This window comes from Artemia sp. Qi Xiang Cuo, chromosome 7, assembly GCF_049724085.1.
Source record: "Artemia sp. Qi Xiang Cuo chromosome 7, ASM4972408v1, whole genome shotgun sequence".
NCBI classification, from domain to species: Eukaryota; Metazoa; Arthropoda; class Branchiopoda; order Anostraca; family Artemiidae; genus Artemia; species Artemia sp. Qi Xiang Cuo.
In genome coordinates this window covers 32,390,762-32,417,177 of record NC_142800.1, presented here as the reverse complement: position 1 = coordinate 32,417,177, position 26,416 = coordinate 32,390,762, and the positions used below count along the sequence as shown (strand labels likewise).

The 26,416-nt window shown below is 34.9% G+C and overlaps 1 protein-coding gene across 1 annotated transcript in view; it reads left to right on the top strand.

The window, feature by feature from the left end:
* The window catches only part of stnB (stoned B), a 73,620-nt gene that overhangs the window by 35,421 nt on the left and 11,783 nt on the right, over positions 1–26,416 (top strand). The window contains exons 5-6 of the mRNA XM_089092193.1: positions 3,054–3,280; positions 23,430–23,664. Coding sequence (XP_088948319.1) covers positions 3,054–3,280; positions 23,430–23,664 — 462 coding nt within the window. The remainder of the gene's footprint in view (positions 1–3,053; positions 3,281–23,429; positions 23,665–26,416) is intronic.

Sequence of the window (26,416 nt, the reverse complement as noted above, 5' to 3'; positions counted from 1 at the left end):
TGCATTACTAATATTTTCAGAGAAACTATCTAACAATAATCTTAAGGATACGTTTGACTGACCGTTTATCATAGAATAATCTGCGAAGAATGTGATTTGATCCCACTGTTTAGGGCTACAATAAAAGAACGATTAAGATGGCTAGGCCAGGGTTTGCGGATGAATAATGAACTTTTGAAAAAAGCTTGTTTTTGAAAAATGATTCAAAAGAAATTGGAACTCCATGGGATGGGGTGAACATTGAAGAGCTGAGCAGATCAGGATGAGGATGGAGCGTACACAGCTCCGCTGCCCTAGCCAGCGGTATTGAACCACATATAGCCCTAGAGAGCGGTATTGAACCACACCATAATTAGATGAGTCTTTATTATATTTTGAGACTTAAAGATAACCGTCAAAAGGCTGATATAGCTTGGTGCCGCCATGAGTTGTTTATGGTTGTTAGTATTACGAAGGGTAGAGCATTTCTCTAACTAAAACTAGAGGGAAAGGTTTGAGCATTTCAGTGACTTGTTTTTTTTTTACCGTGCCTTAAACAGCTCTAGTTAGCTCGGTATATATGTCAAATCATAATTATTGAGGATTTTGAGTACGAAAACTTTTTTTTTAATTTCAGTAAAGAGCGAATTTGTAACTGTAAGACGAATCGAAATTAACTTAAATAGGTGGAATCCTATCCGGCTTTTCGTAAAAAAGGAAGATAGAAATCAATTCCAATAGATTTCGTGATTCATTCCGACATAAATAAGTTTTTTTCATTTCTGCCAGAAACACATTTTGGGAGGGTGTTATAACCCTCTCCCAGCCAAGGCTTCTTATTTTTCTTCCCTGTATAATAGCATGTCATGTAGTTTGAGCATTTTAGTATCTTGTATTTACCACCCGCATACCAGCTTTATACACCAGCTTTCAATATACCGTATCATATTATAATATGATCTATATATGATCATACCATAAGATGTCATTTGACGGGAGCATTTCTTTGTCCTTTTTTGTTCACCAGTCATCAGCAGCTCTATAAAACACAAACAAACAAAAATCAGCAATTTTGTTTTTACCTCTTAATATTTCATTACATTTTTTCGTCATCTCGAGGATTACATATTTATAGGTAAACACAGGCAAGTTTCTTAGATACACCAAAGTATTTTTCCAGATAAACTGATTTCTAATAGGAATACTTATTGCGCCCAATTACCCAAAAATATCTTGACTTTACCTAGGCTGATCTTGTGAAAAGATAAATGTTTTTTATTTTCATTCTTCTTTCATTTCTGATAAAACTATTGAAGAAAAAGAATCAAAAGATCCAAGAATTGTGGAAGAAGAATGAACAAAATACAATAAAAACGATTTAACATTTATATCCGACCATACAAGCAGGTGTTTCTTTTTTTGAGGGGGGGGGCAGTTATATAAAAAAAATAATTTGATAATTTGAATAAGAAGTGCCCATAACCTCAGAAGTATTTAGGATTTCTTGGGACCTGAACTCGATACCCCCGCCCTCTGCGTCAGTCCCCGTCTCTAACATTTGGTTCTTGTTTCTTACTGAAATTAACGAAACAAATTAAAAAAAATGATTCTTTTTTTTAATGATTAACCGTGGAAAGGAGGAAGAAAAAACTAAGCAATCCAGGAACTGTAAAAGAACTAAGGACGGAAAGGAAAAACAAATTTGAATATCTTCCCTGGTTGTTCCCAAAAATTAAAGAAAGAGTTAAAAGATATAACAGAAAATCAGGATATAAAATTCTACTAATTGCAGGATCTCTGCTAAATACTAAAAAAAAACCTAAAAACCTGAACAGTGGTGTGTACAGAATACTTTGTAGGGAACATTGTATGTTGGCAGTGCACACGAGAATTTAGGACATAAACCTTTTAAGCATAAAAGCCAAAAGCTTTCTCAAAGTATCAGTGTGTTTATCAATGACTTGAGCTATTTTTTATTTTAGACAAAATAAATTATTTTACTTCCTTGCTTTAGCTGTTCTCGTGTACATTTTTTCTTCTTGCTATATAGCAAATGCTATTATGTTTAGATTTTCGAAATAAGAAGTTTAGAAAACTGATGTTGGTTTTACATTATCTACGGCAAACGCCCTTTGAAGCATCTTTTTGAAAATGGTTTAGCCTTAGTGTTCTGGTTCCTTGGAATATAATCAGAAAAAAATTTACTGCGCTGAACTGGTCTGAAATAGGAATAGCGCAATTGAATGGGTCGCTCAAACTTACTGGTATCCTTTAACTTGCGTTACAATGTGCTTTTTTTTTATTTCTATGTGTTTTATTACTTTTTATCATTAATAAGACTCGTACTGTTATATTATGATGTAAAAAATAGGGACTTCGCATTTGTTTAATATTGTTCGCTTTATTTTAAATCACAAAGTAGATTAGCATTGTTTTGAGTCCACCAAGTACCCGTATATGTGCTGGAAGGCAAGATTTTAGTTTGGTTCTAAAGATTTCAGGTCGGTTTTTCACTTGGTCAAAATGATAAGTTTCGGTCAAAACTATACTTTGATAATGTATTTTTGTACCTTGCTGCAAGGCCGTATCCAGGGGGGGGGGGGAACCCGGTTTGACCCCCCCCCCCAAAAAAAATTTTTGACCGAGTCGAAAATAAGTCGAAAATTAGTAAAACCTAGGTAAAAATCCGTAAAATTAGTCTAAAACTGAGTCAAAAATTAGTAAACTCCCCCCCCCCCCGAAAAAAATCCTGGATCCGCCCTTGCCTTGCTGTTTTCTAGGATCCTTTGACATTTTTTTTTGACTAAGCTCAACAGTTTTGTCTCTTTGACATTCTAAACTAGCCTGGACTAGTCTAATATAACCAGAAAAGTTTATTTACAATTAAGTAGATCTAATTTTAATGATTAAACTTTTGTAAGTTGTTCAAATAGTAATATAATCAAACTATAACTAAAATATTTTCCATCAAGTCAAGTTTTTAAAAAGCTGGAAGTATGACCTGCATCAAAGATTCTTGAATATATTAGGTGCTTTATCATTAAAAAATATAAAAGAAAGATTTTGTGTTACAGGCGCTCAGCAATTTGATCAATTTGGTAAGATTTTTACTGTTAAAGTGCAGTATATATTTTATAAAGAAAGGCCAGGAGTAAGACCTGGTCAAGTGACGAAAGCAGAGAGACTCACTTCCAGACTGCAACAATTTGCTGTATCTGCGATTGCCGGTGACTACGCTGGAGTTAAAGAATTTGGTAGTGACTTGAAGAAGCTAGGGATACCTGTTGAACATGCTCCCCAGGTAGGATTACAACTTTTTCCCTTTTAACTCTTAAACAGCACTTACCTAAGCCAAGGATATCAAAATAAAAGAGTATGCATTTTTGCTGATTTATCTACCAGGTTTCTTTTTTAAAAAATTAGTGCACAAAACTGCCAAACAATGGAGATCTTCTCCATTAATTTCCCAATATTTCCTCATTTTTAAGATATATATGGTTGAGTAATTTTCCGCTTAACCAAATAAAACAATTGGATTCCATTTTCACTATCCTTGATACTTTAAAGAAAAAACCTGTAAAACTAATACACAAATTACATATATTGAGTATTATACATTATTCCCTATGAATTCCACCATGATCAATTTGAAGAACTAATCAAATGGGTCGGTCAAACGTTCAGTATCCTGCTTTAACACTGTCACCTTCCTAATTTTAGGAAGAATCATTATCATTACTACTACTACTAACAACTCACTGCAGCACCAAGCCGCCTGAGGCCAACACAGCCACGCACGCTCCTCCTCCATCCCAATATATTCAAAGCGTCCCTTTTTACACCCTCTCACGAAGTTCCCATTTCCTTTAAATCTTTCTTTATGACGTCCTCCCACCGAAGACGAGGACGACCTGCTTTTCGGTTATTCCTAGACGGTTGGCCGAAAAGAACAATCTTCGGCAATCTGTCATTCTTCATCCGATCACCGTGCCACCTCAACCATTCTTTCATTATAGCCCTAGAGAACGGTATTGAACCACATCATAATTAGATAAGTCTTTATTATATTTTGAGACTTAAAGATAACCGTCAATAAGGCTGATATGTCCTAAGAACAAGCGATATTAAGCGGTAGAATAATTGATATATATCTTGGCATATTATTAAGTAACTCATAGCAACTCCAAGCTCGAAAAAATATCTTCAGTTTCAGCCTTTAAGCTTAATATCATCAGTTCAAATGAGTTAGACAAAGTCTACACAGCTACGTCCCACTGCACCTTGTTATATTCTATGCAGCTATATATGTAGGTAAACATTTCAGGGAGGGTTTTGAGGGGGGAGACACATTGCTTTGAGAAGCAAACAAATTTCTACATTTTCGGGAGAATGTAAACCTGAAGCTCCCCCAGCATATGCTTCTAGTTTTAGGATAAACGGGATTTGAATCTGTTGCTTTGCTTTAAAATGAAGTTTTTCAATTGTATTTGCCCCTTTTAAAAGCTCTTTCTTTAAGTTATGATTGGGTATACACCAATTAAGTTTTTCACAGGGTTTCATTTTCATAAAAGAAAACAAATTTGTTTGCATAACGTATCTGGCATAAGCTTTAGATGAAGATCCCTTTCATTTCCTACTTTTTCCCACTGGGAATCATTCATGCTGTTTAAGAAAACCCTCCTCAGGTCCAAAAGGGAAAATGCAATTATTTATCTTAGTTGATTTAAGTAAACATTTAGGACCTGGGCAGCAAAATTGAATAAAGATCTGCTTCTGACACATGCACACTTCTATTCAGAAAATTTTGAAAAGACGGAAGTGAAGTTCATTTATTGAGTTTGGTGTAAACATAGCTTAATCCAGCTCTGATCTATTTGCTTGTTTATGAATCTTTTGTATCTGCTGGGAAAGAGATATTATGTCATGTAATATGACAGGTGGAAGAAATCCTTCTGACTGATGGGAACTAAACTTAGATCCCACGAGGTTAATTGTTTGGTAATGCTAAGGCATATGCATCTCCAATGTCCAGTTGCAGTTCATTACGCACGTTTCTAACGGTTTTAAATACGATGAACGGTTTATAATTTTATAAGATAATCGAATTGGTTTTAGCAAATGCTGAAATTTGAAAGTCGCTAACCAGCTCATTTTTGAAATTCCAGAAGTCCAACTTAGGTTAGATCGGATTGGGGTGGGCAAGAGAATAACAAATCTTAAAAAAAAAAAAAAAAAAAATTTTTGGCTTGTCTGGGACAGGTTATATTTCAGCCTTGTAGCTAGACACAAGACCAAATCACCACCTTAGCCCAGTTTGAAGTTTCTCCCTCAAGTCCTTAAATTGGGATACTTTGTTTTTCTACCATTCTGCAGAAGTCTCTTCCATTCCTATCGAGAAGGGGTTTATTTTAGGTATGTCAAATTATTTCGAAGTTAGAGTAGATCAAAAATGTTGTCAACATACTTTCTGTTTGCTATTCGGGAAATAATAGTAGCCTAGTGGTTGTAATAATAATTTATTATAAAAAAAGCAGGGACAAAGTCAATCGGTAGCACACCAAAAGCGTCCCTTGCGAGGGTGTGTTGCTAACAAAAGAAACAGAAACAGAAAAACCAACAAAACAACAAAAACAACAAATATATTCTATAAGAAGTAGAAGGGTGAAACCGTGTACCTAAAAAATACTTACATAAATGTTTCATACACAATAAAACTGCATAATATCATGATCCTGAAGCAATAATATTTATACAAAAATAAAATGAGGAGACTCAAAAATATACACAGAGTTTCAGCAAGTAAATATTATTAAGTTCAATAAAACGGAAATTAGAAGCGGTATATGCCTGTCAGAACTTTAAACCAAACGTAATACTGGGTTGGATGAACAAAACAAGAGGGAGGCTCTTAAATTGGTTTGGTAGATTAACTTTGGAGAATAGATTTTCTCGAAGAAGCCGCTAATAAATTTTTATCGAGCAATTTTTTATCCACATTTTTTTCAGTTTAGCATTTTTGGCTCCTTATCTGATCTTTAGAAATCTCGGATAGATCTGACTTTACTGAAACTCGGCCGATAAATTGGTCGAAGATGAAGCAATCGAGGATTCTGAAAGTTTTTTTGCTTTTGGCTTCGCTTGTTGGGCAAACCAACAAGTAACCATTAAATGTAAGCTTTGTCTCAAGTAAGCTTTAGCCAACCAAGACTTTAAGAACATAAAGAAAGCCAGAAAATAAAAAAAAATTAATGCACAAATAAAAGGACAGGAATTTTGTTCTCGGCATGGGCGATTCTCCAGCATTTTTATTGGGCGGGGGGGGCAAGAGGGGTCCATATCTGGATAGTCAAAGGGCATGATGGTGTATAATATTTTTTCTCCATACTATTGAGGGGGAAAATGCCCCCCTTGCCACCCCCAAACGACGCCCCTGACTTCTCGGCTCGCAAAAGTCTAGAGAACAGCGGTGCATTTGACTTTAGATACCAATAGCTCAATAGATTTAGCCAACTGCCATGGGCATTGCTAGAGATGTTTCTTAAGGGGATGGGGCTGATTTTACTGTATTTTGTCAGAACACAAATTTATTGTTTCTTTAAATATTCTTTGTAGTTGGCAATAGATTAATTCAGGGGGAAGGGGTTATGTTTTTTTAAACATACAATAGGATGTTTCGGCATCATAATATTTGAACAGGTCCGTTTTGTTCTTTTAAAGAGCTATCAATTATCCACATGGAAAATATTCCAGCCTAGAAACTTCTTCTTTGATTTAAACCAAAATTATCTATCCTTTTATATCTTTTATACCACTTTTAACATCTCCAGCATTTCATCTCCTAGGAGATTCATAGGGGTTGGCGTAGTCCAATCCCTTTTTTATCCACTAGAACATCAGGGGGTCCATTTACTGTTTTTAATTATTCACATGGGCCGTATAGAAGATACCCCACTTTATTCTTCCCTGCACGTGCTTAGCCTTCTGTCTCTCTCTTGGGGGTGATAAGAGGTGATGTGTGAATAAGGTGTATTGTTCGTGTAATGGTCTAGCGGTAATTACATTTTATGAAAGTTCTCTTTTGAAATGAAGAGTTTAGCTGTTGCTACATATAAAAAAAATGCCGCCAAGGCACCAGTATGACCAACTCATTAAAAGGAAGCTGCTACACCACCAAAACACCGAGAACAATAATATGATTTTGATTTCATACCCAAAAAATTTGAAAATCTTTTTTTTGGAATATTTTGTTTTTAAACTACAACTAGAAACAAAACAAAGTCTGCATATTCAAATTATATCCCTTCGTAAGCAGCTATTCAAAGAAGTAGGCTACGTATGCTAAAAGGAGAAAGAGAGAAAAAAAAGTTTGGGCAGTATGTTAAAAAATAAAGATCTGTTTAGGGCTGTATCAACAGGATTTATGAAGGATTTTCTTTTTTATAGATTTAATTGACAATTGTAAGTAAATTCTAAATTCTCATACAGATTACATTAAGCGTAATTACAACTCTAAGTTTTTGTTTATTATAACATATTTCAAAAATAAGCCATTTAGATTTATACATTGTGTAAACATTTGACAAGTTAAAATACCGAATATAAAAACGAGAAATACAATTTCGATACCATGTTTGTCAATTTACAAAGATTAACTTGAGGCTTATGCTCATGGGCGTACGGAGGGGGAGGGACAGGGGGGCTGCTGCCACCCCCCTAGAACTTCAAATTTACACTAGATATGGCTGAAAAAAAAAGATATTTGAAAAAGCAGAAGTTTGAAAAAGCAGTTGAAAAAAGGTAGATGGCTAAAAGAGCTGTTGATAAAAGGTAGATGGTTGAAAAAGTTGGAAATAAACAGCCGAAATGACATAATAAAAATCAAACAAGAAGAGTTATCCATAATGTCTTGGAAAGATTTAACTCTAATCTAAGAAGATTAATGCTGAAGCTTATTGATGATTTTTGGTCATTACTTATTAATAAAGATTTTATAGGTCTTATATAGCTTGCAGGTAATGTAAGGTTTTGTAAACTGATAATTTAACTTCAGCTTCCTCCCCCCGCCCTTCATCACAGAATCGGCTGCCCCCTCCCCTAGACAAGAATCTAAGTACGCCCATGCTTATGATTAGGACTTAAGATTACAAGGATAAATTTCATCTTTCATCCTCAGAGTCAATAGTTTCAACTTAGGTTTAGAAATATTTTGTTTTTTACAAAACATAAAATATTTGGGAATATTTTAAGAACATGTTATTTTTCTTTAGCGTCAATCTTGGCATTAAAAGTTTTTATTTATTGCAGAAGATTTGCAATAAAGATAAACATTTTTAAACTTCAGATTAACTCCCTTTGACAAGGGACTAGTTTGATTGAAAATTGTAAAAAAATATTCCATACAGAGGAATTTCCTTAAAATGAACTTTAAACCAGGATTATCTTTCAGTTTTGGCCCCCTCAAAACTACGTTCGCCCCCCCAAAGAAGGGCTAAAACTTTGATTAAAATTTTTTGATTATAATAAGAATGCGCAGATACAGCTTTATAGTTTTATTTAGTTATATAGTTTTGTGCAAGGGTTGTAAATTATGGGAGAGATTTGGACTAGGCACGTAAACTTGAGTTTATTTTGAGCAAAGGTAAAAACATGGGAAAATACCATAGATAGTGGGATTACACTGGAATTGTAAGACCTTATAAGGAAAGTTGTAAAGTGTCGTAGCCTAAGGGGTAGCAATCCGAAGCTTCTCTTCCGAAAAAATATATAATTTATACCCCTTCCCCTCTTTTCCCAGCTATTCGATTTTAGCTATAGGAACTATTTCATAATTTGATTTTGATCGAAACGGTATAGACGTTGGAACAGTGATATAACCGTTGATCGACTATCAATAATTTTTTGATTTTCCGTTTATTCACTAGAACAAAAAGTATTCCCCTTTTATTTCATCCTGCACCTTATTTTTCCCTGTATCCGTGGAATTTCTTTTTTCGCTTAGTGATACCTTGTACACGTTTACTTCTCGCTTAACTGAAACTGTTCCTCGCACCTGATGGCTAGTCCCAGTCCATAGTAGCCGCTTTCGTCCTGACTAGTTAATTAAATAAAAAAAACAAGTTTTTTTAACTGAAAGTAAGGAACGACGTTAAAACTTAAAACGAACAGAAATTATTCCGTATATGAAAGGGGCTGTCCCCTGCTCAACGCCTCGCTCTTTACGCTAAAGTTTTTTATTGTTTAAAAAAAAAAAGAGTTGTGAGAAAGTCAAACATTAGCTTAAAGAGCGTGGCGTTGAGGAGGGGACAGCCCCTTTCATTTACGGAATACTTTCTGTTCGTTTTAAGTAATAACGCGGTTCCTTACTTTCAGTTAAAAAAAACTTGTTTTTTTTTATTTAATTTTTGAACGTTCTTGAATTAATGCATATTTTGATTTTGGCTCACCGTACATGAATAATTAACAAAATTTGCATATTAATTTTACTTTTATTTGGTTAAATGGCTTTCTCGAAACTTGTTTAATTTTATTTACGAACGTTTTTATTAGTAATAAATATACGTAACTTACGAATTAACGTACGTAACGAACTTCTATATTCATATATTTTTAATAAGTTTATTAGGGTACTCGCCTACTAGTAACTTCCTCGCTCTTTAAGCTAAAGCTTGAATTTTGTTCCAATTCTTTAAAAATGACCCCTTAATCACAAAGGCCGTTAATTAGAATAAATAACTCTTATGAAAGTACTAAAAAATCTTTGGCTTAAAGAGCGAGGTACTGACTAGGGGGTAAACCCAATCATACACGTAATATTTTCTGTTCGTTTTAAGTTTTGATGTTACTCCTTATTTTCAGTTGGAAAACTTGTTTTTTTTTATATTTAATTTCTGATTTTTTTTTTTAATAATGCTGGGAAATCCGGCGCCCCTTCATAGCAATGTCCCTTCCCCCATGAAAACTTCCTTCATGGAAAGATCCTCCCACATAGCCCCCAACCCACCCACCCCCTACTACCAGAAAACCCCCCCTGAAAACGTCTGTATATTTCCTAATAACCAATAGGCTACTATATGTTAACATTGGGCAAAGTTCATAACTTTCAGCCCTCCCCCCGGGGACTTTGGGGGACTAAGTCATCCTAAAGGACATGTTTATCATATTTCCAACCATGCTGAACAAAATGGCTATCTCAAAATTTTGATCAGGTGACTTTGGTAAAAAAATGAGCGTGGGAGGGGGCCTTGTTGCCCTCCATTTTTTTGGTCACTTAAAAAGCGCACTAGAACTTTTAATTTCCGATCCAATGAGTCCTCCCACGATATTCTAGGACCACTGGGTCGATACAATCACCCCTGAAAAAAAAAAAAAAAAAAAAAACAACAAAAAAAAACGCATCCGTGGTTGTTATTGTGGCAAAAAATGCAAAATTCCACATTTTTGTAAATATGAGCTTGAGACCTCTACAGTAGGGTTCTCTGATACGCTGAATATGATGGTGGGATTTTCATCAAGGTTCTATAACTTTTAGGGGGTCTTTCCCCCTTTTTTCGAAAATCACCCAGTTTTTCTCAGTAACTTTTGATGGGTAGGACTAAACTTGATGAAACCTATATATTTGAAATCACATTAAAATCTGATTCTTTTGATGTATCTATTGACATCAAAATTCTGTTTTTTAGAGTTTCGGTTACCATTGAGCTGGACCACTCTTTACTTACAGTTCGTTACCACGAACTGTTTGATAGTTCTTTAACTTTTTTAAAAATTAGTCTTTCGACCTTTTTTAATTAATTTCAAGTAAAACTGTATAAAGTCATTGTTTTATAGATTTCAATCACAATATTATGTTAAAATTTATAGTAGCAAGTATCATTCAAGTTGAAGGCCTAATGTTAAATGTGATGTGTCCTTACCTTTCTAACCTCATTTTTAAACAGTGCTGGAAATCCGACAAAACCTCCAATGCTTTCAGCCAAAAGTATTGCTATCCCTAGTACCAGACTTGTAATTCCACCACTTTTTAAGGTGCAACAACCCATGGGTAGGACTAAACTTGATGAAAGTTATATATTTGAAATTAGCATTGAAGTCTGATTCTTTTGATGTATCTATCTAACAGTCCCTTTTAACGAACTGTTAGTAAGGAGCAACCCAACTCAGTGGTAAGCGAATCTCTAAAAAAACGGAATTTTTATACTAATAGATACAGCAAAAGAATAATATTTCAAATAAGATTTCTGAAATATAGCTTTTATCGAGTTTAATTTAATCCATCAAAAGTGACGCGCCTGAGAAAATTTGGCTGATTTTCGAAAAAAGGGGGAAAGACCCCCTAAAAGCTATAGAAACTTAATGAAAATCACACCATCATATTCAGTGTATCAGAGAACCCTACTGTAGAGGTTTCAAGCTCCTATCTACAAAAATGTGGAATTTTGCATTTTTTGCCAGAAGAAAGATCACGGGTGCGTGTTTATTTGTTTTTTTTTGTTTTTTTTTACCAGGGGTGATCGTATTGACCCAGTGGTCCTAGAACATTGTAGGAGGGCTCATTGGAACGGAAATTAAAAGTTCTAGTGCCCTTTTTAAGTGACCAAAAGAAATGGAGGGCAACGAGGCCCCCTCCCACGCTCATTTTTTTCTCAAAGTCACCCAATCAAAATTTTAAGATAGCCATTTTGTTCAGCATAGTCGAAAATCTAATAAATATGTCTTTTAAGATGACTTAATCCCCCACAGTTCCCAGGGGAAGGGCTGCAAGTTATGAATTTTGCCCATTGCTTACATATTGTATTGGTTATTGGGAAGTATACAGACATTTCAGGAAGATTTTTTTTCAGGTAGGGGGGGGGGGGCTGAAAGAGGGGGTTACTCGGGAAAAGCTTTCCGTGGCGGATGTTTCTTTGGGGTAAGGGCCAATTCTATGAAGGGGGGCGCCGGATTTCCAAGCATTATTTAAAATACGATCAGAAATTAAATTTAAAAAAACAAGTTTTTTCAACTGAAAGTAAGAAGCAACATTAGAACTTAAAATGAACAGAAATTATTACGTATATGAGGGGGTTCTCCCCCAAGTCAATACCTCATTCTTTAAGCCAAAGTTTTTTAGTACTTTCATAAGAGCTATTTATTCTAACAAACGGCCTTTTTGATTAAGCGGTCATTTTTAAAGAATTGGAACGAAATTCGAACTTTAGCTTAAAGAGCAAGGTATTGAATAGGGGGCGACCCCCTAATATACATATTAAAAATATATGAATATAGAAGTTCGTTACGTAAGTTATTTCGTAAGTTACGTATATTTATTACTAATAAAAACGTTCGTAAATAAAATTAAACAGGTTTCGAGAAAGACATTTAACTAAATAAAAGTAAATTAATATGAAAATTTTGGTTTAATTATTCATGTATGGTGAGCCAAGATCAAAACCTGCATTTATTCAAAAACGTTCAAAAATTAAATAAAAAAACAAGTTTTTTAAACTGAAAGTAAGGAGCGACATTAAAACTTAAAACGAACAGAAATTATTCCGTATATGGAAGGGGATTTCCACTCCTCAACGCCTCGCTCTTTACGCTAAAGTTTTACTCTGTCTCAAAACTTTATTTTTTAAAGCAATAAAAAACTTTAGCGTAAAGAGCGAGGCGTTGAGGAGGGGAAATCCCCTTCCATATACGGAATAATTTCTGTTCGTTTTAAGTTTTAATGTCGCTCCTTACTTTCAGTTTAAAAAACTTGTTTTTTTTATTTAATTGGTATCAAAAACCCGTTTTCTAGAGTTTCGGTTACCATTGAGCCGGGTCGCTCCTTACTTACAGTTCGTTACCACGAACTGTTTGACTGCAATGAACATTTGCCGTATATTTTTGTGTTGTAGTCAATATATTTTGTTAATTTTTCATTAAGTTTTTATTTTAACCTTTTAAACTAAAGGCTTTCAGGTATTTTTTTTTTATGTGTTCATTAATAATTTGATGTTTATTATCTATTTTACTAATTGAATAAACTATTTACAGAATTAGAATTTTAATGCTAATCAGTTAACGGAGTGACAAGTCAAAAAAGCGGCAGTAGTCAATTAACAGAAAAGTTCCTAGACGTCAATTTAAACCTGTAATGTTGACGACTCTCTCTGTTGCCTTTACCTCCCAAATTTTTTTTTTCTTTTTTTTTTCTTTTTTTTTACTAATGCTCCTTCTTAAAGGAAACTGAGACGGATCTCTGTTTTAGTCTTTCCGGTACTGTTTTGCTTAATGGTACACACCGTAATAGACTCTATAGCAATTTAGCGTGGAGACCCGTAAAGCTGGTAATTGCTATTGATCGCAAAGCGTGGTTTCTCCTTGAATTTACAATATTTAAACTATTGTTTTTTGGGGTTTAGGGGGGAAGGTACCTAGGTTAGGTTAGGCTCCGTATTTAATATATGCTATGCTTTACCCCCCTCCCCCCATCCCTCTTATGTGCAAATATATAGCCCAAGTTTGTTTCATAAACGATTATAACCGTCTCTCCCGTTTGACTAGTTTCCTTGATAGAGTCTATAGCGGCGTGTACCATTAAGCAAAACAGTACCGTCTTTCCATTTTTGTGTGTTCAAAAGCTATAAGCGAATCATTATCTATATTTAGTTCAGAATGACAAATCCCTCACTTCCGTATTGAGCGTCAGTATCCAAAATAGCCATGACAGACTTCATTCCAGCATTGTAATTGATCAATATTGGAAATACTGTCTCGCGTGTTTAGAATTGCATTGGTATTTCATCTCCAGCTTCCATTACGGGGATAACGGGCTCACACACTGATCCCCGTTAGAAATAAGAATAAGCTTGTTTTCAAAAATGGTAAGATTTTCCATCACTAGGGTCGCGGTATAAACAAGGGTTCTAGCCATCCAAGGTTAAAAGGTTACCAGTAGGCTGGCGCCATTACGTGTAGGTTTCAGTTAGATTAGCAAAAGAGCTGCTACAGATTTATGTTGGATTTTTCACTGTGACTGTTTGTCGTAAAAAGAGGCTTTTTATTGTTGTTTTAATAATAAATAAATTAGTGCACCTAAGTGGTTGCATATATAAAAATGATTAATAAAAATTAATAAAAAATATACCTATACAGTTATGATTGTAGTTACGTTGTTAATTTAACTTTTATTGTGAGATAATTTTATAAGATCTCATTGGAAATAATTTCAACTATTCTGTGAAGAGTCAAACTAGCGGTATTTTATGAGCCAAATTGCAAATTCATTTCGTGCCACAAATTGGCTTAAATTTGAAAGGAAGAAAAGGTAGATTCGATTTGTGTACTGCTCGAATAGGAAAGTTCAATGGGACATTTATAAAATGTTATTCTTTTAAAAATGTGCATGATAAATTATTGGACGCGATAGCTATCAGTAGGATGCACCAATTGCCAACACGTTAGGACGGACTAGAAAAAAAACTACGTGATAAAAATTAATTCTTCTTGGCAGGATCAGTTAATCATTAAATAGCATTTTTTCAATTTTTCCCTTTTACTACTACTACTATTACTACTACTAACAACTCACTGCAGCACCAAGTCACCTGAGGCCAACACAGCTACGAATGCTCCCCCTCCATCCCCAACTATTCAAAGCCTCCCTCCTTACACCCTCCCGAGAACTTCCTATTTCTCTTAAATCTTTCCTCATATCATCCTCCTACCCCAGTCGGGGATGACAGGTTTTTCGTTTGGCCCTAGACGGCTGATCGACAAGGACTATTTTGGACAATCTATCATCTTCCATCCGGAGAAACCTGTCCTAGGATTCTCAACCATCTTCTTATTGTAGCCCTAAAAAGGTAGTTTAACCACATTTTTTGTAAGATTACTATTTGAGATACGGTCAGTCAGTCGGATACCCCTAACAATTCGTAGGCACTTTCTCTGGAAAAATATCTAGCAGGTCCTCCTCCATTTTTTGGAGCACCCACGCTTTAGAACCATATTTGACCACTCTTATAACCATCGTTTCCAATATTCTAATCTTGGTTCGCAGACATATCTTCCTATTCTTCCAATTTTTTTTCAACTGTGAAAAAAAAACTCTGGGCCTTGGATATTCTTCTTTTAACATCTTCACTATCTACTAATAATACTACCTGGGTAAGTGAAGCTGTCTTCTTGATGGATCTTTTCATTACCCAAAATCACCCCTTCATCTTCACTTATTCCCAGTTTTAACAACTTAATCTTGTTAAAGTTAATTTTTTAAACTATTCCTGCACCTTCAACCGGCAAAACCTCTTAAAAGTCATTCATTTTACTAACATTTTTCATCTAGGATGCTTAAATCATCAGCATAGTCTAAGTCGAGGAAAATTTTACTTCCCCATTTGATTCTGTGCTCTCTCATTGTCTTTGATGGGCTTCTTAGGACAAAGCCCATCAAAGTAGTCCATATAAATGGAGATAAAGTCCATATAATTGAGATAGAATGCAACCCTGCCTAATTCCTGATTTAATACCAAATCAACTACTAACCTCATTTCCTAATGATTAAAATAAAGTTTTTCATTACATTATAAATTACAAAATGGTAAATTCAATTAAGCTCCCCTAAAAGATTTAATTGCCGGGAGTAAAGGGGCAAAAATAATTTTTTTGTTTACACATATTGCCCTCATATTTGTCATGAACATAATATCAAACATTTGGTAAAAAGAGAAAACAATTGTTTCTCAAAGGAAAAGGAGGAGCAAAGAATAAATGGAGGAGCAAAGCTAATGCCGGAAAAGGATGGAAAAGGAGGAAAAGGAAAAAAAGATGGAAAAGGAGGAGCAAAGCTAATGCCACCAGCATCAGCTGTGTCGTTACCCCGAGGTAATGACAGAAAGAAAAGCAGAAAGACTGGAAACTCAACCCGGAATCACGAAATTTTGATACTTCTTTTAAGATGCCAATTAAAGGTGCCAATTTCTATCTTTCTCCAATATTTCAATAGTAAATGCTCTAATGTAAGAGTAAGTGCAAAGAACAATAATTTGAAGAAATGGATCAAACAGTTCGTAATAACGAGCTGTAAGTAAAGAGTGACGCAACTCAATATTGACCAAAACTCTAAAAGACTGAATTGTGATGCTAGTAGATGTATCAAAAGAATTGGTTTATTATGCTGATTCCAAATATATAAGATTTATTAAGTCTAGTGTTACCTATCAAACGACACGAGCCTGAGAAAAATCCTGCCTGATTTTTGAATAAGGACGAAAACACCTTCTAAAAGTCAAAGAGCGAAAAGTCAAAGAAATGTAGATTTTCAGAATTCCATCTTGATCGTGTATCAAACTGTAACTAAGAAACGACACGGCTCAATTGTACCCGGAAGTCTAAAAAACGGAGTTTTGACATCAATAGATATATTAAACAATTTGTTTATTAGGCTGATTCAAGATATATAAGATCTATTAAGCTTAGTGTTACCCATAAAAGGCAACTAGCCTGAGAATATTTGCATGATTTTCAAAAAAGGGGTGAAACAACCCCCTAAAAGTCAACAAACTTTCATGAGAATCCCACCGTCAAATTCAACATATCAGAGAACCTTACTGTAGGGGTTTCAAGCCTGTATCTGCAAAATGGGGATTTTTTTTTGCCAAGAGAAAAATCACGGATGCGTGTTTATTTGTTTGTTGTTTCTTTTTTTTGCCTTCCCAGGGGGATTGTATCAACCCGATCGTCCTCGAATATTGGGAAAGGGCTCATTCGAACGGAAATTAAAAGTTCTAGTGCCTTTTTTAAGTGATCAAAAAGATTGGAGGGCAACTAGACCCTCTCCCACGCCCATTTTTCCTAACTTTGTCCGATCAAAGTGAGAGATTTGACAGGTTGTTCAGCATAGAAAGGAAAATTATTGGACATACCCTGGCAGCACATATCTGTTTCTACCACTTGCTATCTTGGATCACAAATGAAATAGTTAATACTTAAGGTATTTTGGTAATATACAGCTGGCCGCACTAGGTTTTTGTTGCCTCTTTCGGCTTGCTTCCTTGGCCACACTCAACAGCTCACGGCTTCAACTCTCACACATGTGTTACTATGGCATCAAATATCCTATTTATACTTTTTTCTTCGAATTTGAATGACTTGTATTTATTCTAGTAGTTCCAAAATTAATCTGCAAAAATTTACCCCTCTAGCCTTAATAGTTTAGCTGTAAATCTTGTAGACAAAATGGAGAAAGTAGCAAAAACAAATACAAAAATTAAGTTTATATCCATATGTTACAATTTTTTCGTCTGTCTTTTTTGTTTAATTTTTACCCTTGTTGACGTATGCCTTTTAATGGTGTTGAATGCTAGCAGCGTTAATTTCAGAGAAACTAATAAGAATAATTTTTCACACACCCTATCCCCCTCCAGTATTAAACCCTTCGGAAAAAAACGTGACTGGGCCACTTTCAAACAGTAGCCCGCTATCAAAAGAAAGAAAGAACAAAGATGGTGATAATGCCATGACTAAAGTTAACTAAAGTTTGAATCCACATCTGTAGCTCATGCTGACAGGAGGTAAAAAATTCCCTTTTTATCTTTTTTATTAAGTTTTCAATCCCTGTTGATGTGTGCCCTTTAATTGAAGGTCGGCTTGGTTAATTTTAAAGAACCAGCAATTACAACTTTTTACACACACCCCCATTATAGCCCCCTACATAAAAAAAATGACAGAACCTCTTTCAGACAATACCTGTCATTGAAAGAAAGAAAGAAATAGGTAGTGACAATGTTGTCAATAAAGCTAATTAAAGTTTTAATCCCCATCCGTAACTCGTGCTATCAAGAGATGAAGTTTGCGGAGGTAGAAAATGCATCTGTTCTATGGCCAGACTCCCACCTGCCTAATTCCAAGTTCTAATTGAGGCACATCTGCGCACGCACGGATGCTGGGGATCCAATAATATTACGCATAGGGGCTTCACCTTAAGCTTCGTCTAGGCTACCGTTAGAAATTAGAATCAGTTTACTGCTAGTTGTGGGCATGTATTGGTCACCTATGATAAATCAATTACTCATACTTGTTTGGCTTTACTCAAATTGTGAGTTAGTTTTCATTGATTCGTTTTATTAATGAATTAAATAAAAAAAAACAGGTTTTTTTTAACTGAAAGTAAGGAGCGACGTTAAAATTTAAAACGAACAGAAATTATTCCATATATGAAAGGGGCTGTCCCCTCCTCAACCCCTCACTATTTACGCTAAAGTTTTTTATAGTTTAAAAAAAAAATAAGAGTTGTGAGAAAGTCAAACTTTAGCGTAAAGAGCGAGGCGTTGAGGAGGGGACAGCCCCTTTCATATACGGAATAATTTCTGTTCGTTTTAAGTTTCAACATCGTTCCTTACTTTCAGTTAAAAAAAACTGCTTTTTTTTATTTAATTTTTGAACGTTTTTGAGTTGATGCAGGTTTTGATTTTGGCTCACCGTACATGAATAATTAAAACAAAATTTGCATGCTAATTTTACTTTAGAACAAGCAGCTCCCTGAAAGTACTAAAAAATCTTTGGCTTAAACAGCGAGGTACTGACTAGGGGGTGAACCCAATCATACACGTAATATTTTCTGTTCGTTTTAAGTTTTGATGTTACTCCTTATTTTCAGTTGGAAAACTTGCTTTTTATATTTAATTTCTGATCTTTTTTTTAAATAATGCTGGGAAATCTGGCGCCCCTTCATAGGAATGTCTCTTCCCCCATGAAAACTTCCTTCATGGAAAGATCCTCCCACATAACCCCCAACCCACCCACCCCCCTATTACCAGAAAAAATCCCCCCTGAAAACGTCTTTATACTTCCTAATAACCAATACTATATGTTAACATTGGGCAAAGTTCATAACTTTAAGCCCTCCCCCCGGGGACTTCGGGGGACTAAGCCATCCTAAAGGACATATTTATCCTATTTGCAACCATGCTGAACAAAGTGGCTATTTCAAAATTTTGATCAGGTGACTTTGGGAAAAAAATGAGCGTGGGAGGGGGCCTAGTCGCCCTCCATTTTTTTTGTTCACTTAAAAAGGGCATTAGAACTTTTAATTTCCGATCCAATGAGTCCTCCCACGATAATATGGTATCAAAACCCACTAACAAAAAAACAAAACAAAAAAAAAACAAATAAACACGCATCCGTGATCTTTCATCTGGCAAAAAATGCAAAATTCCACATTTTTGCAGATAGGAGCTTGAAACCTCTACAGTAGGGCTCTCTGATACACTGAATATGATGGTGTGATTTTCATTAAGGTTCTATAACCTTTAGGGGGTCTTTCCCCCTTTTTTCGAAAATCAGCCAAATTTTCTCAGGCGCGTAAATTTTGATGGGTAAGACTAAACTTGATGAAAATTATATATTTGAAATCAGCATTGAAATCTGATTATTTTGATGTATCTATTGGTATCAAAAACCTGTTTTCTAGAGTGTCGGTTACCATTGAGCCGGGTCGCTCCTTACTTACAGTTCGTTACCACGAACTGTTTGATATGTGATTTCATTTGTATAGCTCTGATGCATAAACATTAATATAGGTGTAAAAAAAAGGTAAACTAGTCCAACACAGCGCTATAGACTGTACAAGGAAATACTAATGGAAACCCCTCAAACGGGTATTTGCAAGAGATAAACTGATCGCAAAGCGTGGTTTTTCATTGAGTTTACAATATTTAAACGGTTGTTCTTTGTGGTTTAGGGGGGGGGGGGGGGGAAAGATACCTAGGTTAGGTTACGTATTTAATATATGCTATGCTTTACCCCGACCCCCTAATGTGCAAATATATAACCCAAATTTGTTTCTTAACTATTATGTTTCCTTCCTATTTTATTTTATTTCATTAGCATTAACCAAGCTTGACTTCTTTTGTGTGTTGGATATAATGCAAAAGTACAAAAAAAATGTTATATAGAATCAATATTAAATAATATAGATTTTTTTTTGATCATCGCATAGGGCGCAGATACCTTCCGTATAATTGGATGCATAACTAACTGTCTATAATAATGACAATAAATGACACTAGTTATACTTAATAACATAACTTAATATTACACAAATAATAGTAATAATAATAAAACAAAAGTTACAAAATTTAGGAGAGAAAAAAACAGGTATAACTTAAATAAAACAGTTGAACAAAAAAAACAACAACAACAAACTTTAAATAATGAAAATCTGAATATTTCGACTCCCTGTTGCTAAAGGCTCCCGGACGTAGAGCCAAAATATTCAGATTTTTATTATTTAAGGTTTTTTTTAAGTTTCTTTTGTTCCATTGTTTTATTTAAATTATACCCACTTTTCTCTCTTAAATTCTGTAAATGAAAAAGCAGTGTGGTCTACGAACTTCAAGACGAAAGTTTAGGTAGATCATCTTTAAAAACTGAATTGACTGCTTCAAACACTTTGCTCAAGTTGTAAGATGAACTGAAGATGATCTGGAATTTTTTTGTAAACGGTTCTTCTATCTCAATAGCTCTGCAAATAATCGGAGTACTCCTCATTCCGCAGCCACAAGAATCCTTAAATAAGACATGTAAACACGTCTCACTTGTGACAGATAATGAACTTTTGAAAAAAATTCTAGCAGTCTCAAACACTTTCCTCCGTTTTTTCGATAAAAAGATATAAAAATGCAACTGAAATGTTTGAATTTGACCCTTAAATGTTTTAAGTACAGTGATCTCAAAGTAACTGAAAGGTGCCTTAACGCAAAAATCCCTTTTTTCAACAATAAGGAGGATTCGCGCTTAGGCCAAGCTCACTACATTTTCATAATATTACATTTTCCATGTTATATCAACAATAAATGAATTTTATAAATTAAGTATTTTGGTTCAGTTATGCTCATCTAATATGTACTGCTAAATTCACAAATAAATGTTCTTTGTAGCAGAAAAACCATATGCTTTCAAACTCTTTCCAGTGATTTGTATAGCAGCTGCTGTAGCTTTTATGAAGTTACAATAAGACTGCTATAGAAAAATGTTGACTCTGTTTAAATCAAATGTTTTTATCATTATTAATATTATTAGTATTATTATTATTAAAGGTTTGTTACCCCTATAAAAGATAGTTGAAGGTGAACAGAATGAAGCGAACTTCATCAAAGCATTATAAAATCACACCAGTACACAAATGACCGGATTTACTTATATCCGCCCTGAATTAAATATGAAAGAAACTAGCTCTTTAGACGAAAATAAAGTGTGAAGCTAAAACTTAAAACGAACAGGAATTATACTATAAATTGGGAAAACTACCAGGTTACGACAATTGGTATAATTTTAGAACTATAAAAAGAACACTTTCAAAAAGCGCTGCGATCTTGATTAAAATTACACCCCCTTTAATGATGTCTGAGAATTTCAGAACAAATTTGTCCAAAGCGTACATAAAAAGAAACGAATTTTCAAAGTTTTCCGGAAAATGAACACTGAAATGTGGTTAATCCCCCCTCCCCGGAATAACCTTATTGTCAGCTAAAAAATATTATTATACAAAGTGTAAACTTTACAGGAGAGTGAAAAGGGGATCATAAATTCACTTATTTTAAAACAAATAACGTATAGATTAATGTTATATATCTTGGGCTCAATCAGGGGCACCAATTCACTAAACGTAGGGGGGGGGGAAGATTTTTTCAACTAATAAAAGATAAAGATGAAAGAAAAGATATTTAAAAAAAATAAAGATAAGGGGACGTCTTTGTTTTTTTTTCGATTTTTAATAATAAAATCAAAGAAATATTTTCAAAATCCAAGGAGCAATTGTTGGGTAGAAAGCCTTCTACCCAACAATTGCTCCTTGGATTGGCTCCTTGGAGGGGGAGGGGGTGGAAATTTGAAATATCTGGGAATCCTAAAAATAAAATAAGATGCCAGAAAACGGATTGAACCAGTTGCAGGACGATACGGAGTTGGGGAAATCAGCTATGGATCTAAATTCAACAAAAAAAAAACGAAAAAAATGTAATATCTTTCAATTACTATCGATAAGTAACTCAAGTATGAAAAAAGACAGTCCTGTCGCACGGCAATCAAGCTGAAACTACAATGAAAAATGTAACAACAATGTTGTTAAAAATGTAAACACAAGAATCAAAATTCTATAAAACACATTCACCAACTAATAATCGTACAAAAAAAAAGAAGAAAAATCAATCACCTGTAAGTTGTAAATGGAATCATGGGCCCTCAATTATCAACCTACAGTGGTTTGTTCTGATATCTTCATTTATAATCCCTGGCTTGTTGTATTGGCAGGGATATGCAATATGGAACAGCTGATACGGATAATTCCAGTTTTTCTCGGCAATTAGTCAAATGTAGGTCAATGGTCTCTGGTTAAAACTGGAAGAATCATATAGATATAAGAGAAGTAATGGAAGTTTTGGTTTTGCGTTTTTACGTAAATGTAAAATTGTTGTCCATTCGCAGAAACGCATGGTTTTGATGAAATATTATCGAAGTAAATCGCCCTTGTTTTCTGTTTAGAGTATTTGAAGAGAAAAGCCACTGATCTCTAGTTTATGCATGTATTTTTTGCTTACTGCAGAATTAATAAACAAAACCGAAGTTATTCAGTGATTATGATGTTCTGCTATGAATCCTAAAAGGTGTGGTATAAGCTGAGAAAGATACGAACGAAAGAAAGGTATAAGAAAGAAAGAAAAGAAAGTTGTATAAACTCCAGGCAACAATATTAGTTTATTCTATTACTTTTATGCCATATAGTTTCATCTAATCATTAAAAAAAAAAAGATAATGTAAAAAATTAAAACTTAAAACCAACAAGATAATAAGATATGAAGACCCTCTCAAAGTAACGGTGAAAGGGTAACCGAAATATTTGCATTGTAATCTATGTTTTTCACTTGCTTGTACTATCCTCGTTTCTCTGTTCTTTACGGTTTTTTCGTCTAACTACACTTTCGTGAATTGAAGCCCCTGGTCGGGGGAATCTGAACGTCTTTTCCATAAGTAGCGGGGTGACAGTGAGGTAAGATACTTACACTTAGGATACACTTAGGATATGATCAGTTCACGACTGAGATCGTGAAAACAGGTGCTATTTTTTGAAAAAAGATTCCGGGAAGATATTTTGAAATTATGATTTATGGAGAGCGAGCCACTAGCATGATTCGATTAAAAAACTAATTATAGCTTCTCTTAGTTTTCCAGAGTTTCCATCCCCTGAAATTTATTCCCCTTGGGAATAGATTCCTATGTATGGACCAGGGTTGGCAAAATCATAAAATACTGCTAAGGTTACTCCTGAATGTAGAGTTTCAAATATACAAATTGACTTTATAATGGCTATTTAAAGTTACTTCTTACAACCTTTAGACAAAGCACCGTTCATATTAGGTAACCTTCTGATTCAATAGACAGGGTAGGAAATGTATAAAAGCTATAATATTTTAACATCCTTTTTGCAGATTTCAGAACTTTTGAAACTTGGGAGTCAAAGTTATGAGGATCTCAAAGAATTCAGCTGTGCAGTCGAGGAATTTCTATTTTACATGCCTGCAGTGCGTGATCGTGCTCTTACTTATAAAACAGAGGAAGTGCAGCTGACAGCAGTCGATGAGTTTTATGTTGAGCAAGATAAAATTGGGAGAATAGAAAGGCAGATCGCTCGTGTTCGAGTCTTTGCTCTAGCATTTCTATCAGGTTCGTATTTAATTTCTATTTCATGTGCAACAAAGTATTTTTTCTTAAATATGGTTAGATTTAGAAGAAATAGTTTAAAATACTGGACTTTATGAGCAGTAAAATCACAAGTTTATATGCTTATTCATGGTCACTATCTGTCAAATTTTAATGCAATAGCAGCGTGGAAGGATCTGGGATCTCTTAGTCCTGCACAATTCATCCTGAGCATCATAAATACCAAAGAAAAAAAAATTTAAATTTGTAAAAAAAACTTAATTCTTGTCTGCATTTGGTTATAAGGCATAGTGAGCTCTTTTAAATTTGATCAGCAGAAAATACTAGGTCACTGAAGTTAATTTCCTTAATTTTGTATCCTAACTTTTTTGCGAATCTCCAGAAATAAAGGAGCTAGGAAATTTTAAATAAATCGAATGATTTTGGGTTCATTTCCTAATATCTCTATCAAAAGTAAGTGGTAACAGAATGTAAGTAAGGAGTGACGCAGCTCAAGAGTAACCGAAACTCTAAGAAACAGAGTCTTGATGACAGAAAACAGAGTCTAAGAAACAGTAGCATACTAACTTATGGGTTGTTGTTTGACCAACCACCTTATTATTCATTACTACTTAACACAGAATTACACTTTTAAAGTTGTTATTTCCATGCCTAAACTCAAACGAGAATGCCATCTCTTCGTATTTGTGCCAACCTGGACATTAAAATCTCCTTACATAAACAACATATTTCAGCCTAGAATTTCGTCTGTTTGTATCTGCAACTATATGGAAAATGCATCCAAATCAGCACCACCTACATCAGGCAATTCTACAAAGACATTTACCATCATGACTGACTAATGCCTTACACTTTCTAGTCATAAAGGGCGCTACAAGAATTGTACTATTAACACTTCACTAGCCTAAAAATACTAAGAGAATTCCTTATTCATTATGGGTCCTACTCCTAACCTAAATGCCTAATAAATACTACCTAAATAAATAAATTCTAGAGAGATAATTTTAGATTTACTATCCATGTGACATGAATTTCCGAATCTTTTAATATGTCCAGTTCAAAATGTATACATTTTTCAGTCAATGTTTTCAGTGCCGCAGCGTTGTGTGTAACAATTGTCGTAGTTTTTAAATTTTGAAAGTATCAAGTCATGAACAAAAACAAACAATGCCACCAGCGCATACCAGGAAACCAATAGCACCATTTCAAGTTTCAGGGCTCCCGGACTCTTAAGGGTTTCCCCGATCTAGCCCATAGAAGTTTAGGGTTTCCGAAATCTCCCCGAAATTTAGTGTTACAGAAAACTATTTCTGTTTCGCATTACAGTTCGTGAAACTATGAACATTAATTTCTGGGGGGTTTTGGAGAACGCAATATTCCGTCAGAAAGGCTTGGGAGATCACTGAAAATTTGGGATAGTGAAATCAGTGCAAGGAGCTTCAGCCACATTACGACTGGACGGCAAGAGGTCCCTTGGATTTCCAGTCAAACAGCAGGTTATTACACACCTATGTCGATCTTCACATTACATGGTTTGCAACGCTAGGTGATGCAGTGTCCATCAACAAGAGTTCAATTTATGCACAAGCAATCCTCAGGCCAATTACGTAAAACTCATTCCATATTCATCCCTGAAAAGCTTGAACCACGATGGAGAGGTATTTCACTGTAAAATAATGCAGCGAAAGGAGTTTTGACACCGAAAAACTCTACCATTCCAGGTTACCCTGCAATGGTTACCCTCAAGGACACCATTCCTCGAGGTTACCCTGCAATGCTGTCTCTATTCTTGTCCCTCCTTGTATCTAGTCTTGTACCAACAGCAGTCTCTAGTCTTGTCCCTGGTTAAGCCACCTCGTTGCACGTCCAACCAGACGGCACTATGAAGCCAACCAGGCAGGATTTTTCTTCTTGGAAGAGGGGGGTGGAGAATGGAGCTTACGGCTGCTCTATCTTTGCTCTATCGACTTGTTGCAAAACCGGAAGGACCATCTTTGCGGTTTTAGCCTTTATTTTCTAATTTGCAGATGAATCATTCAATGAAACGAAAATAAACAAATTCTATTTATAACTGATATAAGTTACTGCAAAATAATAATGAATCCAGTTTATCAGTTTTGTGTTTTTAAACTTAATAGTCCTCTTGCTGAAAAAGGTAGAAAAACAAGTCTAATACCAGTAAATACTTCTAAACTACCTTATATGGGCTGTTGCAATTAGAAAGACGGCACGTGGATATACTTATATCAAGTTATTATTTATCTCCTCTTCCCAATGGTATTGATCAAGCTGGATTGATTGGTTTCGTCTTTTTTTCCATATCTCTTTGGGTTTCAGACCCTATATAGATTTCTTTTTTGTTTTTTAGGGCCAAAGAAAAACAGGTCGTCGTCGGTTGGGGTGGGAGGATGTCGTAAGGAAATATTTAAGGGAAATGGAAACTTCCTGGGAGGGTGTAAAGAGAGAGGCTTTGCATAGTCTGGGATGGAGGAGGAGCATGCTTAACTGTGTTGGCCTCAGGTGGCTTCGTGATACGGTGAGTTGTTAGTAGCATAATAGTATTTTCTGGGTTTACTTTAATAATCAAAAATATTGGACTTATTATGTTATGATTGATTTGGCCTTTTCTTGGAGAACTGAAGAAATTGTTCGTGCACAAGAAACTTGTCATAAAAAAGTCAAAAAACAAAATTTCTTTTTTCATTGTTTCGCTTGCCTGAGTTCATTTTGTGTAACACAAAACCTTTTGGATTAC